Consider the following 17,406-nt stretch of genomic DNA (forward strand, 5'->3'; position numbering starts at 1 on the left):
CGAAGGTTCCCAGCCGGCCTCGTAACGTCGGAAGGCAGCAAAGAGGGGAGAAAAGAAGCGGGGTTAAGGCCTAGCAGGTGAGGAGGGGAAGGATTTGATTTGATGTGATTTGATTTGATTCCAGACCGGGCAACCCAGCGCCTTCCTCGCGTGTTGGAGTCCAACTCTCATCATCCCCAGGCCGCAGGGGAAGATGGGGATTGTAGCCTCCCCCACCCCCCACCCCTAACCCAAGGGGGCAGGAGGGTCTCCCTTTTGGGTAACCAGAAGCGCTGAGCTGACCCGCTCTTCCACAAAAGCCGTTCCCACGACGCCTGGCCCACCAGCTAAGGGGTTGGACTAGACGACCTCTAGGGTCCTTTCCCATCTTATTATTCTGTGCGCGCTCGGGGTCCGGGCAGGTTTTTTTGCCCCGAAATCTCCTTTGGCTCCGTCTCCTTCCCTTTCCTGGCTCTCCTATCAGTCTGAAATAAATACACGTTTTAGTCTCGCTGTAAACTTTTTGCATGGTTTTATACTGCCAACTGGAAGTCTACCAGAGGGCATCTAGTCCCTCCTCTAAAGGAGAATATTTCTAGATCAGGGTCCTTGGTGGCTCTCTGAGCTTGGTGGCTTTCTTTGATTTTCAAATTTTATTCTTTTTTTTATTGAAACATAAGAAACAGAGGATCAGTCAAATTAGGTTCCGTTTTGGGTCCCGCCTCGATTCATTTCCTGCCGAAGGTTACCAGCTGGCCTCGTAACGTTGGAAGGCAGCAAAGAGGGGAGAAAAGAAGCGGGGTTAAGGCCCGGCAGGTGAGAAGGGGAAGGATGTGATTTGATTAAATTAACGTGGATTTAAAGAACAACCGATTCCAGACGGCTCTTGCTTAACCGGGCAACCCAGCGCCTTCCTCGGGTGTTGGAGTCCAACTCCCATCATCCCCAGGCCGCAGGGGAAGATGGGGATTGTAGCCTCCACCCCCCACCCCTAACCCAAGGGGGCAAAGGGGTCTCTCTCTTGGGTAACCAGAGGCGCTGAGCTGACCCGCTCTTCCACAAAGGCCGTTCCCACGACGCCTGGCCCACCAGCTAAGGGGTTGGACTAGACGACCTCTAGGGTCCTTTCCCATCTTATTATTCTGTGCGCGCTCGGGGTCCGGGCAGGTTTTTTTGCCCCAAAATCTCCTTTGGCTCCGTCTCCTTCCCTTTCCTGGCTCTCCTATCAGTCTGAAACAAATACACGTTTTGGTCTCGCTGTAGACTTTCTGCATGAGTTTATACTGCCAACTGAAAGTCTACCAGAGGGCATCTAGTCCCTCCTCTAAAGGAGAATATTACTAGATCAGGGTCCTGGGTGGCTCTCTGAGCTTGGTGGTTTTCTTTGATTTTCAAATTTTATTCTTTTTTTTATTGAAACATAAGAAACAGAGGATCAGTCAAATTAGTTTCCGTTTTGGGTCCCGCCTCGATTCATTTCCTGGTGAAGGTTACTAGCCGGCCTGGTAAGGTCGGAAGGCAGCAAAGAGGGGAGAAAAGAAGCGGGGAAGGCCCGGCAGGTGAGGAGGGGAAGGATGTGATTTGATGTGATTTGATTTGATTCCAGATGGCTCTTGCTTAACCGGGCAACCCAGCGCCTTCCTAGGGTGTTGGAGTCCAACTCCCATCATCCCCAGGCCGCAGGGGAAGATGGGGATTGTAGCCTCCCCCACCCCCCACCCCTAACCCAAGGGGGCAGGAGGGTCTCTCTCTTGGGTAACCAGAAGCGCTGAGCTGACCCGCTCTTCCACAAAGGCCGTTCCCACGACGCCTGGCCCACCAGCTAAGGGGTTGGACTAGAAGACCTCTAAGGTCCCTTCCAATCTCATTATTCTGTGCGCGCTCGGGGGCTGGGCAGGTTTTTTCGCCCCGAAATCTCCTTTGGCTCCGTCTCCTTCCCTTTCCTGGCTCTCCTATCAATCTGAAATAAATACACGTTTTGGTCTCACTGTAGACTTTCTGCATGAGTTTATACTGCCAACTGGAAGTCTACCAGAGGGCATCTAGTCCCTCCTCTAAAGGAGAATATTTCTAGATCAGGGTCCTGGGTGGCTCTCTGAGCTTGGTGGTTTTCTTTGATTTTCAAATTTTATTCTTTTTTTTATTGAAACATAAGAAACAGAGGATCAGTCAAATTAGTTTCCGTTGTGGGTCCCGCCTCGATTCATTTCCTGCCGAAGGTTACCAGCCGGCCTCGTAAGGTCGGAAGGCAGCAAAGAGGGGAGCAAAGAAGCGGGGAAGGCCTGGCAGGTGAGGAGGGGAAGGATGTGATTTGATTAAATTAACGTGGATTTAAAGAACGGCCGATTCCAGACGGCTCTTGCTTAACCGGGCAACCCAGCGCCTTCCTCGGGTGTTGGAATCCAACTCTCATCATCCCCAGGCCGCAGGGGAAGATGGGGTTTGTAGCCTCCCCCACCCCTCACCCCTAACCCAAGGGGGCAAAGGGGTCTCTCTCTTGGGTAACCAGAAGTACTGAGCTGACCGGCTCTTCCACAAAGGACTTTTCGTCGGGCCCTGAAAACTGATTTATTTCACCTAGCTGGGCTGGCTTGACCCCATCCGTTTTGGTTAATTTGAAATTGATTTTAATTGGGTTGTTTTAAATTGTGGCCAAAAATATTTAATTACCTTTTAAACTGTTTTTAAATTTGGCATGTTCTGTTTTATCTTGGCTGTTCACCGCCCTGAGTCCTGCAGGAGAAGGGCGGTATACAAATTAAATAAAATACTAAAAATACTAAATACTAAAAGGCCATTCCCACGACGCCTGGCCCACCAACTAAGGGGTTGGACTAGAAGACCTCTAAGGTCCTTTCCAATTTTATTATTCTGTGCGCGCTTGGGGGCTGGGCAGATTTTTTTGCCCCGAAACCACCTTTGATTCCATCTCCTTCCCTTTCCTGGCTCTCTAAGGGGTCTCCTTTCCTTTTCCCCCAAAAGGAAGCTTCGGCGAGGGGACCCGGCAGATGACGACCGCGCCACTTTCCCTTTCCAGCGCTCAGCCCCTCCGGCGCCCTTTGCAGACTTTCTCCTTCGCCGCCAAGCTGATCGGGGCTGCCTTTCGGCGTCCGGGTCCAGATGGGGCTCCCGGTGGCGGCCTTGGGGCTTCTGTCCACGGCGGCCGTCCTGGTGCTGCGAGGAGGATGCGAGGAAGGATGTGCAGGTGAGTGGCCGGAGGGGGGGGGGAAGCTAAGGAGACCTGAGGCGGGCAACTTGGTTTTCTTGTGGCAGCGAGTTCCAAAAGCTTTGCCCGGTTGGCATCCTATCAATCTGAAACAAATACACGTTTTAGTCTCGCTGTAGACTTTTTGCATGAGTTTATACTGCCAACTGAAAGTCTACCAGAGGGCATCTAGTCCCTCCTCTAAAGGAGAATATTTCTAGATCAGGGTTGAAAGGAGAGGTCCTTGGTGGCTCTCTGAGCTTGGTGGTTTTCTTTGATTTTCAAATTTTATTCTTTTTTTATCGAAAGGTAAGATACAAAGGAAAATAAAAAAGGAATGGAAAACTGGGGGAAGGAAAAAGAGAAAAGGTGGATTGGGAAGGGAAAAAGAAAGAAAAAGCATTGACTTCCAACTCTTTGGCACAATAGAAGATAATAATATTACAATTTCAACTTTTTTTCTTTTGTGCAATACTATATACTAGCCATTTCTATAACAGCAAACCTGTCTAATCAACAAAAACAAAATCTAAATTTTATTTTTTCCCCCCATCACAAGCATACAGTCTGGAAGCAATTTCCACACTGAAACAAAATTAAATATATTCTCTTCTTTGGATAAAAAAATCAATTTAACTACTTTTCCTTGCTTTGGAAATAATACATATTTCTGCTCATTAATATTTATACACTGTCATAATTTATGGTAGATTAATAAAATTCAGTATATTCTTTCACATTTTTTAACCCTAAGGACAAAAAAAATCTTTTTCTAAATTTTAAAACATTAAACTTTTCTTTAAAACATTTCTAAAACCAATAAGTTCTAACACATATTTTTTTTTAATTTTGCTCTTTTTAAACTTCCTCTTAACATGCATACATTAAACTTCACTTTCAATAATGCTTTACAAATTTTAAGGATTACTCAAACTTCCTATATAAAGGAGAAAAAACTTCAATTTCAAACCCACTTCATAAACCCAGAATCCAAAAACACAAAACTACATTAAAACTTTCTTTCAAGTATATATATGTGTACACACACACACACACACACACACACATATATATCACACCAATAAAAATCCAACTAACTACAATTAACTCATTAAATTTAAACCTCTCCCTACAGTTTATACTCATGCAATAAGTTCTTTTTCTTCTCTTTAAAAATATTAACCATTCATATTTTTGAGTTTTATTTCAATATCTTACAAACTTTGGGAGTTATTTAAACATTATATACTGTAAAAAGACAAGAAAGCAAACATTTTATAACACACTGCTACATTAAAACTTACTTTCAATACATATGCCAGACTTGTAAAGATCCATCCTAACTCGGATTAACTCATTGAATTTAAGTTACTATCTCCATCTTATCCTTATAGGATAAAATACTTTTTTTTCCCTCAGGAATGTCGTTCAAGTCCCATTTCCCTAGGAAATTCTTGTTAATATATTTTTAAAAATCCTAAAATTGTTTTATTAAAAACTCAAAGCTCTTCCACATAAAATAAAGTTTTTGTCAGGGTTCCAAGTAACATACCTGTAGCAAACAAAACTCCAAGGCAGGTAGATTCCTTAAAGAATAAGTTTTATTGAGTATGTCATATTGGGTTTCGGACTTTTAGCCTCCTGTCCTTGGCCGCACCTGCTTCTCCGCCAGGATTCTCCTCTAGCTTTTCTCCTCAGCTGACACACCCCAGCCAGTTGGCCACGGTCCCTCCGTCCCACATGGTTCGGCACGGCCCATTCGACACCACACTGTTCGTCCCGGGCTTTTTGCCTCCCTGGATGGTTAGCCGCCAGCCAATTGGTTAGTTGCCAATGCTGGCAGCCAGAAGCGCATGGGGTGGGTGTTGGGGGAGTTGCTGCTCAGGCGCTAGGAAGAGGACGGGTGGAAGAGCGGGGGTGGGGGTGCAGATAGTAAGCCGGCTTCACCCAAAGGAGTTTTTGTTTCAGGTGGGTATCCTAGCCTTAGAAAGAGAGAGGGAAGGAGGAAAGGAAGGGAGAAAGAGAGAGAGAGAGAGGAGACAAAGAAAGAAAGAAAGAAAGAAAGAAAGAAAGAAAGAAAGAAAGAAAGAAAGAAAGAAAGAAAGAAAAAGGAAGGAAAGAAAGAAAGAAAGAAAGAAAGAAAGAAAGAAAGAAAGAAAGAAAGAAAGAAAGAAAGAAAGAGAAAGGAGAAGGAAGGAAGGGGAGGAGTGGAAGGGAAGAGCGGGATGGGGGTGCAGATAGTAAGCCGGCTTCACCCAAAGGAGTTTTTGTTTCAGGTGGGTATCCTAGCCTTAGAAAGAGAGAGAGAAGGAGGAAGGGAAGGGAGAAAGAGAGAGAGAGGAGACAAGAAAGAAAGAGAGAGAGAGGAAGGAAGGAAGGAAGGAAGGAAGGCTGGGCGCCTGAGCAGCAACTCCCCCACCCCCATCCCTGTCTTCTGGCTCCAGTGTGTCAGCACTAAAGTCTCAAAATGGCCTCAGTCAGGCCAGCTTCAGGATTGAGAGTTTTCTTCTTCTCTGGGATGTCTATCAGACCTCTTTTTCTCAGAGAGTCCTCAACCTTGTTAGTATCCATGAAGAAAAAGTCCCAAATGTCACAGGAAGCCCTGAGCTCGGTTGTTTTCTTGTAGATTTCAGTACCCAAAACAGGTACCATCACCAGTGCTAGTAGGGAGCGAGGACCTGTAGTACAGCCTAGGACAGTGATGGCTAACCTTTTTGCCATCGCGTGCCAGGAGCGGGCTTACCTGGGCTCCAGATCCTCTTTATGCATCTGTGGAGGGCGAAAACAGCCTTTCCCACGCCCTAGGAGTCTCTGGAGGCTGAGTATAGCAAAACCGTCACTTCCTGTCCCACCGGGAGTTGGGAAATGGGCCCTTTCAGGCCTCCGGAGGGCCTCCGAGGGAGTGGGAAAGGCTGTTTTCGCCCTCCGCAGATGCATAGAGAGGATCTGGAGCCAGGTAAGAAAGAAAAACAGGCCTTCCCCACCACCTCCAGGCCATCCAGAGGCAGGAAACAGCCTGTTTCCCTACTTCTGGTGGGCCCAGAAGGCCCGAAAATCAGCTGGCCGGCGCGCACATGCACGCCAGAGCTGAGCTGGCATGCCCACTGATATGGCTACACGTGCCACCTGTGGCACGCGTGCCATAGGTTCGCCATCACGGGCCTAGGAGAACATAATGATGAACAGCAGCTAGCTAGGAGTTTGCAGATGATGAAAACTCTTTAATGTCACAATGTGTGGACAGACTTGACCATAATTTCAACTGGGAAACTGTGACCATCCAAGACCAAGCCAACTCCAGAAGTGCTAGAGAATTTCTGGAAGCTTGGCACTCTGTCAAATTAGCCATCAATAGACACATAGACATAAACAATGTGTACGTCCTACCTATGCAAAAGAGGCACTCAACAAGTTAAAAAGGGAAGAAGAAGACTAAAGCACCTCCCCACCACCAATCAGCACCCAGACAAGTGTAAATTGACACCAAGATTAACTGTAGACTGACAATCAAAAAGTAAACAATAATCCAATCAAGGAACTGCCAAAGAAGCCAACAGTTTGAGCCGAACCAAAGAACTTCAAGACCACTCCTACCGACACTGACACGCAAGCCACTAAGAATATAAATTGAGAATAAACCCCTCTCCTTACTACCGTGTTTCCCCCGAAAATAAGATCCGGTCTTATTTTCTTTTGTGCCCCAAAATGCGTTAAGTACCAAATTTGATGAGTTTCAAAACAGTTGAGTACCAAGGTATCACTGCACCTGTAAGAGTTTTACGACACCAGGCACGTCACCAGAAGGCAAAATCACAAAACTGATTTTTTATTTTTGTCCTGATATTCCTCGTTTGTTTAGTACTCAAGGCATAAACTAGAATTTGGCGAGGTCGGCTGTCTTGTGACTCACTACATTATTGCTTATGGGAAAAATGTGTTTGGTACTCATCATTTTTGGTCTTATTTTGGTCATGTCACACTGGGGAATTCACTGGAGAAAGCAATTGTGTTTGGAAGAGTTAGCGGTTAAAGGAAACCAAGAACATGATGGCTGGTCACCATCAAAGCGGAAACCAACCAAAGCATAGAACAACTTGAAGAAGTAGGGCAAGAACGGAAGATGTAGAGAATACCGTCCTGTAGAATCACCAAGAGTCAGACAAGACTAAATGGATCATCATAGATTGGTCTCTAGTGACTACACTTGTGTTACATGGACTAATTGGTTGGACTATTATCCCAGAGGATCACAGTTTGCTATGTGTTACAGGAGATTTTCCTTCCCACTGGCTGTCTCACTGACTATTTGCCACCAAAGGGCAGAAGTAAAAAAAGGGGGGGAAAAAAGCCAAAATTCTGTGCTGTATTTGCGTGTTTGAATATTTACACTGAACTTTAACACAGTTTGGAAAGTTTGCATATAAATGGGACGTTGAGAAAAGAACAGGGTCTTTTTATAATATTTAAACTTGAGACTCTCCCTCCCCCCTCATATATTTTTTATGTTTGCAAACATGTAAGTATCTTTGAGCCATGGGGAGACAATCCTGTAAGGGTAGAGATACTAAAGAAAATAAAATAAGAAAAACATCACCTTAGCTGAAGTTACCATGTTTTCCTGAAAATAAGACCTGATCTTATTTTCTTTTGAGCCCCAAAATAAGCACCAGGTCTTATTTTCGGGGGATGTCTTACCTCCTTACCTTAGGACCACTGTAGCTAGGCCTCCCATGCCCCAACCCCTATCATGCTGCTCTCTGACTTCTGAGGCCACTTGCAGCCAGATGCAGTGTGGCGCATCACACCAGTGCCGCCGCTCGCAGCAGGAGGTCCTGAGGCGTATTGTGTTGTGAGCACGAGCGGTGGCACTGGTGTGATGTGCCGTGTGGCCTCCTGCCATGAGTGGTGGCACTGGCACAATGTGGTACTAGCATGCCATGCCATGCAGTCTCCTGCCGCAAGCTGCGGCACTGGCATGATACGCCACACAACGTCCTGCCACAAGTGGCGACATTGGCGTGACACACCATGTGGCATCTGGGGCCTGGGGGGGCCTTGCTATGGCAGTCCTATGGTAAGCGGGTGTGGGGCGCATGAGGCAGCTCCACCCCCATCTCCACCCTAGCTTGATTTTCACGCATGTGACACACCCCACCTTGTACAATCAGACGGTGGGACTGAGTAGTCAGGGCTTAACTGGGGCTGATTTTTGGGGTAGGGTTTATATTAGGCACAGGCATGAGGGATTGTTTTCAGGGTACTTTTGGGGAAACATGGTATTAACATCTCAAAGACTTAAGCTGGTATTAAATAAATATTATTTTGGTTTTATCCTCTAAGTAAAGGCAAATGCGTCTCTGTGTTATCACTACCTGGAAGTGTCAGAGCCCAGCCCGGAGCAGCCACAGTTCTCCATTAGGATCTACCTGGATGACCAGCCCATCGCTCGCTTTGACAGCCTCACCAAGAAGATGAAGCCCCAGGTGTCCTCGATGAAGGAGGTGGAGAAGGTGAAGTTTCTGCCCCCTGAGTGGGTCTTTAGAGCTGACCTGCAGGAGTTATCAGAATTGGACCCTCATGCTGGAGGTGAGCAAAGGCACTGCCACCTTGATGCCCAGGTTAGATGTTATTTCCTGCAAAGATATGATCCCCCCACCCACCCTGCACCCCCAGATTTTTCTCTCTCACCTAGAAATTCTTCACATTCTGCTCCTGCCCCCAAAGGATTAATTGCACTCTGATCACTAAAAGACTTTTCTGTTTGTGGGATAAAAAGAGGAGGAGAGATTGGGATTCCCATCCCTAGTGGGAGGGGAGCAAAACTCCCTCCTAGTGGCCCTTCTAGAGGGGAGGGTCTCTGAAAAGGGGAATCCTTCTCACCCATTCCTCTGTTTTAGGATTTCACACCTGGCAGGCGATTTTGGGCTGTGAGCTCAGGGAAGATGGGAACGAAGGACGGTTTTTCCGCTATGGCTATGATGGGATGGACTTCATCAGCTTAAAGAATGAGACCTTCAGCTGGGTGGCAGCTCAGACCCAGGCCAGGAAGTTCAAGGTCGAGTGGGAGAAAGATTCACAGTGGTTCCATACAAATAAAGATTACCTGGAGAACACCTGCATTAAGTGGCTGAAGAGATACCTGTCCTACAGGAAGAAGACTCCGAAGGACACAAGTGAGTGACCAAATGGGCTCCCATTGCGCTTGCAGGCTCCCTCCTCTCTGTCTTCCAGTATCATTTCTGCCCTACTTAACCAAGCCACCGTTCATGCCCTTAGCAAAAAATAAAAAATAAAATCTGGGTGTATCCCACACCAGATTCTAGAAGGACAATGGGGAAAAGAATCGTTTATGCCCGTGATGGCGAACCTATGGCACGTGTGCCACCTGTGAGCCATATCTGTGGGCACGCGAGTGTTGCCCTAGCTCAGCGCCAGCTGATTTTCAGACCTTCTGGGCCCACCGGAAGTCGGGAAACGGGCCGTTTCCAGCCTCCAGAGGGCCTCCAGGGGGATGGGGAAGGCTGTTTTTGCCCTCCCCAGGCTCCAAGAAAGCCTCTGGAGCCTGGGGAGGGCAAAAAACGGGCCTACCGGGCCCACCAGTAACCTTTTTGCCGTCGCGTGCCAAAAGCCGGGGGGGAGCGCAAGGGGGGTCGTGCATGCATGCGTGGGCCCCAGGGGACATTGAATTATGGGCATGGGCACACATGCGCGTGACCCCCCTGTTCTCCCCCCGCTTTTGGCACGCGACGGTAAAAAGGTTAGCCATCACTGGTCTATGCCCTCTGAAATAGGTTTTTCAAAGAGACAAAAACTAATTAAGCCAGGGATGAAGGCTGAAATCCATTTCCATGAGAAAATCTTGGAAAGCAAAAAGAAACGGCAATTCATACATCTTCCCGCTGAACCCAAAGAGGACTCTGTCCTGGTTTCCGTTTGGGATGATGTGAACAAATTTAATTGGGGGGGAGGGCAAAACTGAATCAATCCCCAAGCATTGCCATTATTTTTGTTACAGTGAGAACTTTACCCAAAAGCTCTTTGTATCCCTTTCAAAAATAAATGTAAAGAGCTTCGATGCTCCAACTTTGAGGGGTCCCACAGGCTCAGGAGAAGAGGGAGCAGTGGGAGAGGATGACCAGATAAGCTCTTCACTGTTATTCAATTACCTGACCAGAAAATCCCAGGAACTCTGGTGTTGGTGTTTCTGCAGAGCCCCCAAAGTGGAAGATGAATTACACTGTGGTGAATGACAGCCTGGAGGTCCTCATCTGCCAGGCCTTTGGCTTCTACCCCAAGAAGATCCAGGCCACCTGGATGAGGGATGGAAAAGTCTGCCAGAATGAGACCCTCCATAGGAACATGACCCCCAACTCAGACGGGACCTATAATGTCCGGCTCAGCATTGAGATCGACCCCAAGGAGAGGGACCGTTTTCAGTGTCACCTGGACCACGAGGGCCTGCAGGAGCCCCTGGTCTTGCCCTTGAAGGAGGAAACAGGTGAGAGGTTGAATGGTTATTACACATAGAAATATGCCACTGGGACCTGTAGCTGGCCCAAACCTCCTGGACTAGCAGCTGGCGAGCCCTGTAGCTGCCCAAGGCCTCCTGAGCCTGGGAATAGACTGAAGCCTCCAGAGCTTTCCCAACTCACACGTTCGACTTCAGGGGTCCCCAAACTATGGGCTGCAGCCAACTACTAGGCCATGGCCTAATCGCCACTGGGCTGCATTTAGTCATTCGTTCAGCCGGTGCATGTAGTCTATGAAACGTGCATGCCAGGGGTGAAATGTAAAATTTGTTACTACCAGTTCTGTGGGCGTGGCTTGTTTGGGGGAGGGGAGTAATATGACTGAGTGGGCGTGGCCAACTTTTTTTTTTACTTTTAAAACCATTTTTTCTACAACTCTTTGGCAGAAGAGGTTGTAAAAAAATGCTTTTAAAAGCCTCTGACGATCCCAGCTGACTTCCCTGATTGGCAGAGGCTTTTTTTCTTTTAAAAACATTTTTTTCTCCAACCTCTTCGGCAAAAGAGGTTGTAGATAAAATGCTTTTAAAACCTCTGACGATCCCAGCTGAGCCAGGCTCCAGGTTGACTCAGCCTTCCATCCTTCCGAGGTGGGTAAAATGAGGACCCAGATGGTTGGGGGCCATAGGCTGACTCTGTAAACCGATTAGAGAGGGCTGGAAAGCACTGTGAAGCGATATATAAGTCTTAGTGCTATGGCTATTCCTGGAGGCCAGTGCAGCTTGCAAAATGCTTCCATTGCTCAGCCTCTCGACCTCCGAGATCTCAGCATCTCTCTAATCACAGCCATGTTTCTCCTTCTTTAACTACAGGGTGGTGGATTCCTGTGGGAATTGTTATAGGAGGCTTAATCCTAGCTGTGATTCTCTTCCTGATATGTAAGTGAAACAAACACATCCACTGACACTGACCCCTGGATCTTTTTGTATTGACTGAGCTGGTGTGGATGGAAAAGTCTCTCTGAGAGTTTCAGCCATGACCCCAGCGGTAAAATGCACTTACCTTTGCTACCTGCTTGGAGATGTAGTGCACTCGGGCTACGCTCTCATGCGCCTTTTCTGTGCATGGGTGATGTCCAGATGGGGAGCCCAGCGGGATGGCAGCAGTGCCAGGGAAGCATCAGTGACTCGAGCGTCTTTTGATGCAGTGTTGAGGGGGCAACCACGGCCGGTCGCTCGCTTCGCTGCCGAAGCCCCTCAAGCCAACGTGCGAAAGCCTGCAGTTTGCAGGGAGGGAGATTTGAATCAGTTCAGTTCGGTGAACTGATTCAAATCATCCCTACCGTCTTGGCCGAGGTGGGCTGAGTTGGTCGAATTTCACCCCTGCATGACCCCCACAAGACCTTTCCACACAAACAACATTTTGACCAAGAGTCAGAAAGAAGAATAAACGATGCACTCATTTTTCCAAGTCCTGCAAATCTCTGAATGTTCTACATTCCTGTTGCCCGGGAAAAAGTCTCTTTGGCCTTAATAGACTTACTGCAGAGGAACAAATATTAGGGACTCGGGATCAAAGAAAAGTCCCATGAATGATCTCGGGGGTCCCAGACAATCCATAATCCTGGCCCCAAAGAAGCTTCATGTGTCATTTCACCTGGCCAGAGAGACCTTCAGGGAATCTGGTGACACCTGGGGGCCATGGAGGGAAGGCCCCACGTCCTTCGCCCCTGCTTGCAATCACACCTGGGGACAGACAACAACAGGGGGGAAGGTCCAGGAGTGGAAGGAGCTGCTACTTGCTCTCTCCCTACTGAGAGCAAAAGTAATGAGAGGGAGGATGGATGGGAGAAGTGTCTCCTCGATTGAGCTCAACCAAAGGAGGCTCAACACATCCAAGCAATTCTCTCAGCATCAGTGAAGAAGTGCTTTGTCATTTCCTTCTTCCAGGATGGGCCTTTTGACTTGTTTGCAATTGATGTCGCTCCCTTGTCGGTCTCGGGTGCAACTTCTAAGTCAATCAGAGCCAGCTTAGCTTTTCAAGATCAGGCAAGATCAGGCAAGATCTCTGGTTCTTGGAGCTGGCCGGGTTGGGACAGAGTCTTTGGAGTATAAATCAAAACAAATATGGTAAGAGAGGGATTAAGAATTACCAAGTGTGGAATCTATGGGGAAGACCTTCTGTCTTGTACCAAATAACAGGATTCCCAGAGATTTAGCATCATTGCTTAAGAGTAATTGGTGGTGATTTAATAGAAGGTTTTATTGGGAGAACTTATTTTGTCCATAACAAACAGATGGCAGCACTAATGCAATTTTCTCAAGGTGCTGGGTTAGACTTAGAAGTCTTAGACATCCAGACTTAGAAGTCTTCGAGACTAGAGGTTTTCAGCATGAGGCAGGAGCTGCCGCCCCCCAAAATTAGCCAGCTGTCCTCTCTTTTTCCCATCTATCAGGCAAGTACTGGAGGCGTTGCAATCAGGAAGCAAATTCTTCGCTTGAGTATTCTCCATCAGAAATAGTCTGTCTTCCCCCTACTTCTGGCAGAGAAGAAGATGAGAGACTATTAAATTCATCGCTGCAATCCGAAATAACATTAGACGTGAGTCTGACTGTTGTTGACGTCTATGTAAGATGCAAAACTCTGGGCTTGGGAAATACCCAAGAGCCAAGACCATTGAAGTGCTGGGTGGGGGAACATTCGTCCCCAAAGTCCTTCTAAGGCAACCATGATGGGATTATTTTATTTATATTTATTTATTTATAATCAAATTTCTATACCGCCCTACTCCCGAAGGACTCAGGGCGGTGAACAGCCAAGATAAAATACAGATAATACAAATATTAAAAATCCCTTAAAATTATTAAATATTTTGGCCGAAACACAGATTAAAACACCCAATTTATAAAGCTGCTTGGGGCTCCTTTGGGGCTCTGTGATGCTCTCGCACCCATCAGCTCTGAGGGAGGAGACTGAGAGGGCGAAGAAGCCAGGAACAGAAGCTGGAGCTGGGGTTACCTTGGGGCAATGTGGGATTTCTATCTGAGAATGATTGGAAGGGAGGGAGAGAAGGAATGGGAAGATGGAAAAACAAAGGGTGGTGGGGAGAAGGGGACTGTCCAGGAAAAAGTTCCCTGGAGATGATGAGCTGCAGGGATAAACTCCGTGAGATGGGTACCATACAAGTAGGGAGGGAGGGAAGGAGGGAGAGAGAAAGCGAGAGGGAGAGAGAGAGAGATTTGTCCTTCCTCAAGCAGAGAATATAAAATGAGCGGATGGGTGGAGGGAGGATGGAGGGACGGACGGATGGACGGACATATATCGATAGATAGAAATAGTTATAGATTATATAGATAGATGAGAGATAGATAAATGATAGGATGGATGGATGGATGGATGGATGGATGGATAGATAGATAGATAGATAGATAGATAGATAGATAGATAGATAGAGATAGGTGGGTGGATGGATGGACGGATACCCCGTTTTCCCAAAAAAAGACCTATCCCAAAAATAAGACCTAGCATGGTTTTTACGCATGTGCCTAATATAAGCCCTACCCCCAAAATAAGCCCTACTTAAGAGCCTGCACAGCCACCCACCTGCCCATTCCTTCTTGTTGCTTGCCGCAGCCATGAGGCGAGGTGGGAGGGTGGTGGAGCTGCCCCAGGGCCCCCACAGCCAGGCCATCCAGCAGAGGAGGCTGAATGGTGTGGTGGTGCCGCGGCTGTGAGACGAGGCAGGTGTCAGGGTGTGGCTGGCCTGTATGTGGGGGGTCTTACGGTAAGCCGGTGCAGGGTATGTGGGAGCAACTCCATTTCTTCACCTCATCTTGTGGCTTTGACACCGGCCCCTTGCTCAGCCTCCTGTTCCATTGCAGCTGCAAGCAAGCAAAATAAGTGGCCCAGTGTTGCATGGGGGTCCTGCTTGACGGGGCTGCTCTAGTCACTGCCACAAGGTGGCCCAGCTGCAGGGGCCCTGAGGTAAACTGGTGTGGGGTGCATGGGACAGCTCTACCCCCCTGCCTTGCGGCAGCAGCACTACCACACTGTGTGATCTCCTGCCCCACCACAAGCAGAAATAGGCTTCCCATAAATGGAAAAAAAAATAAGTTATCTCCTGAAAATAAGCACTAGTACTTATGTTGGGGCCCAAAAGAAAATAAGACCTGGTTTTATTTTCAGGGAAACACAAATGGATAGATAGATGCGATAGATAGATAGATAGATGATAGATAGATAGATAGATAGATAGATAGATAGATAGATAGATAGATAGATAGATGATAGATAGATAGATAGATGATAGATAGATAGATAGATAGATAGATAGATGATAGATAGATAGATAGATAGATAGATAGATAGATAGATAGATAGATAGATAGATATCATGTTTCCCCAAAAATAAGACCCTGTCTTATATTTTTTTGAACCCTGAAATAAGCGCTTGGCCTTATTGCCATGTGCTCAAAAGCCGGATTGGGCTTATTATCAGGGGATGTCTTATTTTGGGGGAAACAGAGTAGATAGGAAGGAAGGAAGGAAGGTTGGTTGAGGGAGAAATGGGGACCGGCACACACCCACATACCCCAGGAGCTGCTTCTTTCAAGCCTCTTTGGCTGCCAGGGTTGTGGTGGGAATAACAGAGCTCATAAGGACTATTGCCTTGAGCAGGGGGTTGGACTAGGTTTTGATTTTCATTTTTCTCTCTTTGCAGGACAGGACATCCGATGGAGGGTGGAGTTCCCAGAGAGCTGTGGAAGACTCTGGGTCAACCTTGCGCAGGCGAGAAGGGAAGCAGCAGCCGCTCCGAAGGTCAATGTCCTGGGCTGGGGAGTTGGAGGCCCTGGACAAAGCAGGAGCAACAGAATCAGAAGAGAGTTGGCTGTTGGGGCCCAAAGCAGAGAGAACTTTCGAAAGTCACTCAGCTCCAGCTCGCTGGTTCCTAAAGGAAGAGGGCTACTAACTTCAAGCAGCCTCAGGGGTCCTGGCTGCCACCACCAGGGAGGCTCTGCCATCAGCACCAGGGCATTTCCCCTCCACTTACATCTCGGGAAGAGCATCATCAGAAGCAGCAGCAGGAGAACGAGGATGGTCCCACCTGGAAGTAGCCGATTTCTGGCTAAAGGAGGAGAAACACCTTTCTGATTAGACTGGAGGCTGCTGTCCAGGACTTCTTATACAGATGCTGAGTCCCCTTCTAAAGAGGCACTGAGCAGAGGAAGCCTCTCCCCACTTGCTGGCCCTCCATGCTGGGACATCATTTGGAGGACATTCTGGCCATCCAGGCCCATACTTGGATAAATGAATTATTTTGGTTGATAAAAATTACTGAGTGACAACCAGAGGTGGGTTTCAGCAGGTTCTGACCAGTTCTGGAGAACCGGTAGTGAAAATTTTGAGTAGTTTGGAGAACAAGGTTGCCAGGTCTGCTTCCAAAAATAGTGGACAAGCGGGGGGGGGGGTGTTTAAGTAGTAAAAAAATAAAAAAAAAATTTTCAGTTAAATTATATATTTTCTTAGAAACATTTTAACACATATTAAAATAATCACTTCAAAACTTTACTTAAAATTCAAAACATCAAATATATTATAATAATATGTAAAATATTAAATTACGTTTTACTTTGCTGTCGTGTGTATTTTTTATTTGACTGCACAGCTTTGATCAATTCTTTGTGTTTAAGGAATAATTCTTTAATTTCAGTACAACATTGAGAAATATTAAAAAATATACAAAGTTCACTTCGAACTGATGGTACAAGCAGTCGGTTACGTTCGTCAGTCCACAAATTTCCCATGACGCTGAAAATTCGTTCAACATTTGCATTTGATACCGGAATTGATGCACAATACTGGAACAGTTTCAGTAAACTCGGAGCTGGCTCTTTCTTGAAAAAGTACATCCACTTATCAAGAGATGAATCGCCCTGCAGATGAACATGAACTTCTTCTAAGGCAGAAATTTCATCGAAGAGAGTGTTGGGTGGAAGTTCTTCTCGCCATGGTGATAATAACCAGATGTTCGTCATTTCTTCTAAAGTTGGAGGATTATTGCGATCAATTAGATTGAAACAACTTAGCGTCTCATATACTGAATCGGTGAAATTATACCACTTTTCTAGGTACGCAGTGGCTCTGATACACGTTGATGGCTTCTTTCTTGAACTTTTGCACGGCATTCTCAGGCAAATGTTTTTTACGTAAGGCAAATAAAACTTTCATTCCAAAAAACTGCTCATTGTATTTTTTTTGCAAAGAATCACGCAGCTTACACATGATAATGTGAGGATCACATGCAAGAATTTTCTTGCTTTCCAGCTTCAGTAGGGTGTCTTGCATTATTGACATGAAGAAGTGCATGAAATATAAATACAATTCTGAAATTGTTGGTTCATCGTCCTTTGCGAGTTCATTTTCCTGATCCAGATAACCTTATGGCACTCATCAGATCCAAGAGAAATAAAATACGATTTTAGAGGTATCCAGTTTAAAAGAAGTCTTTCGACCGCTTTAAACAAACTTAACCAACGTGTTGGAACATGGCGCAAAACTTCATGGAATTCTGACTCGCAAAACTCAAAAAATGATTTCAACTCTTCTCGTTTCTTCGCAGAATTCGAAAATTCGGCAAAAACCTTCAGCACTACATTTTTTATATCAAAAGATAACTGTTTTAATGCATTTTTTGCGCTGTTGTGTAAAATGTGATTATTGCAATGAGCATTCGCTCTTTCTCTCATTCTAACTTAT

At 46.5% G+C, this 17,406-nt stretch overlaps 1 protein-coding gene across 1 annotated transcript; it reads left to right on the top strand.

Annotated features, from left to right (window-relative positions):
* Positions 1–2,219: 2,219 nt before the first annotated feature.
* On the top strand, positions 2,220–16,060 carry LOC139311772 (major histocompatibility complex class I-related gene protein-like). The gene is made up of 8 exons (XM_070936280.1): positions 2,220–2,268; positions 2,962–3,184; positions 8,525–8,770; positions 9,082–9,357; positions 10,395–10,682; positions 11,523–11,588; positions 13,106–13,251; positions 15,371–16,060. Exons 2-8 carry the CDS (start codon positions 3,100–3,102, stop codon positions 15,617–15,619), a joined length of 1,356 nt encoding a protein of 451 aa, XP_070792381.1. The 5' UTR covers positions 2,220–2,268; positions 2,962–3,099; the 3' UTR covers positions 15,620–16,060.
* Positions 16,061–17,406: the final 1,346 nt, after the last annotated feature.

Source organism: Pituophis catenifer, unplaced genomic scaffold (assembly GCF_029215685.1).
Source record: "Pituophis catenifer annectens isolate HBS135680 unplaced genomic scaffold, rPitCat1.0.hap2 SCAF_2, whole genome shotgun sequence".
Lineage (NCBI taxonomy): Eukaryota > Metazoa > Chordata > Lepidosauria > Squamata > Colubridae > Pituophis > Pituophis catenifer.

Excerpts from the sequence above, each read along its gene's own strand:
- LOC139311772 (XM_070936280.1), top strand. The coding sequence starts at position 3,100 with ATGGGGCTCCCGGTGGCGGCCTTGGGGCTTCTGTCCACGGCGGCCGTC. Across the intron at positions 10,683-11,522 it reads GCCCTTGAAGGAGGAAACAG|GGTGGTGGATTCCTGTGGGA; the intron begins GTGAGAGGTTGA and ends CTTTAACTACAG. Across the intron at positions 11,589-13,105 it reads TGTGATTCTCTTCCTGATAT|GCAAGTACTGGAGGCGTTGC; the intron begins GTAAGTGAAACA and ends CCCATCTATCAG.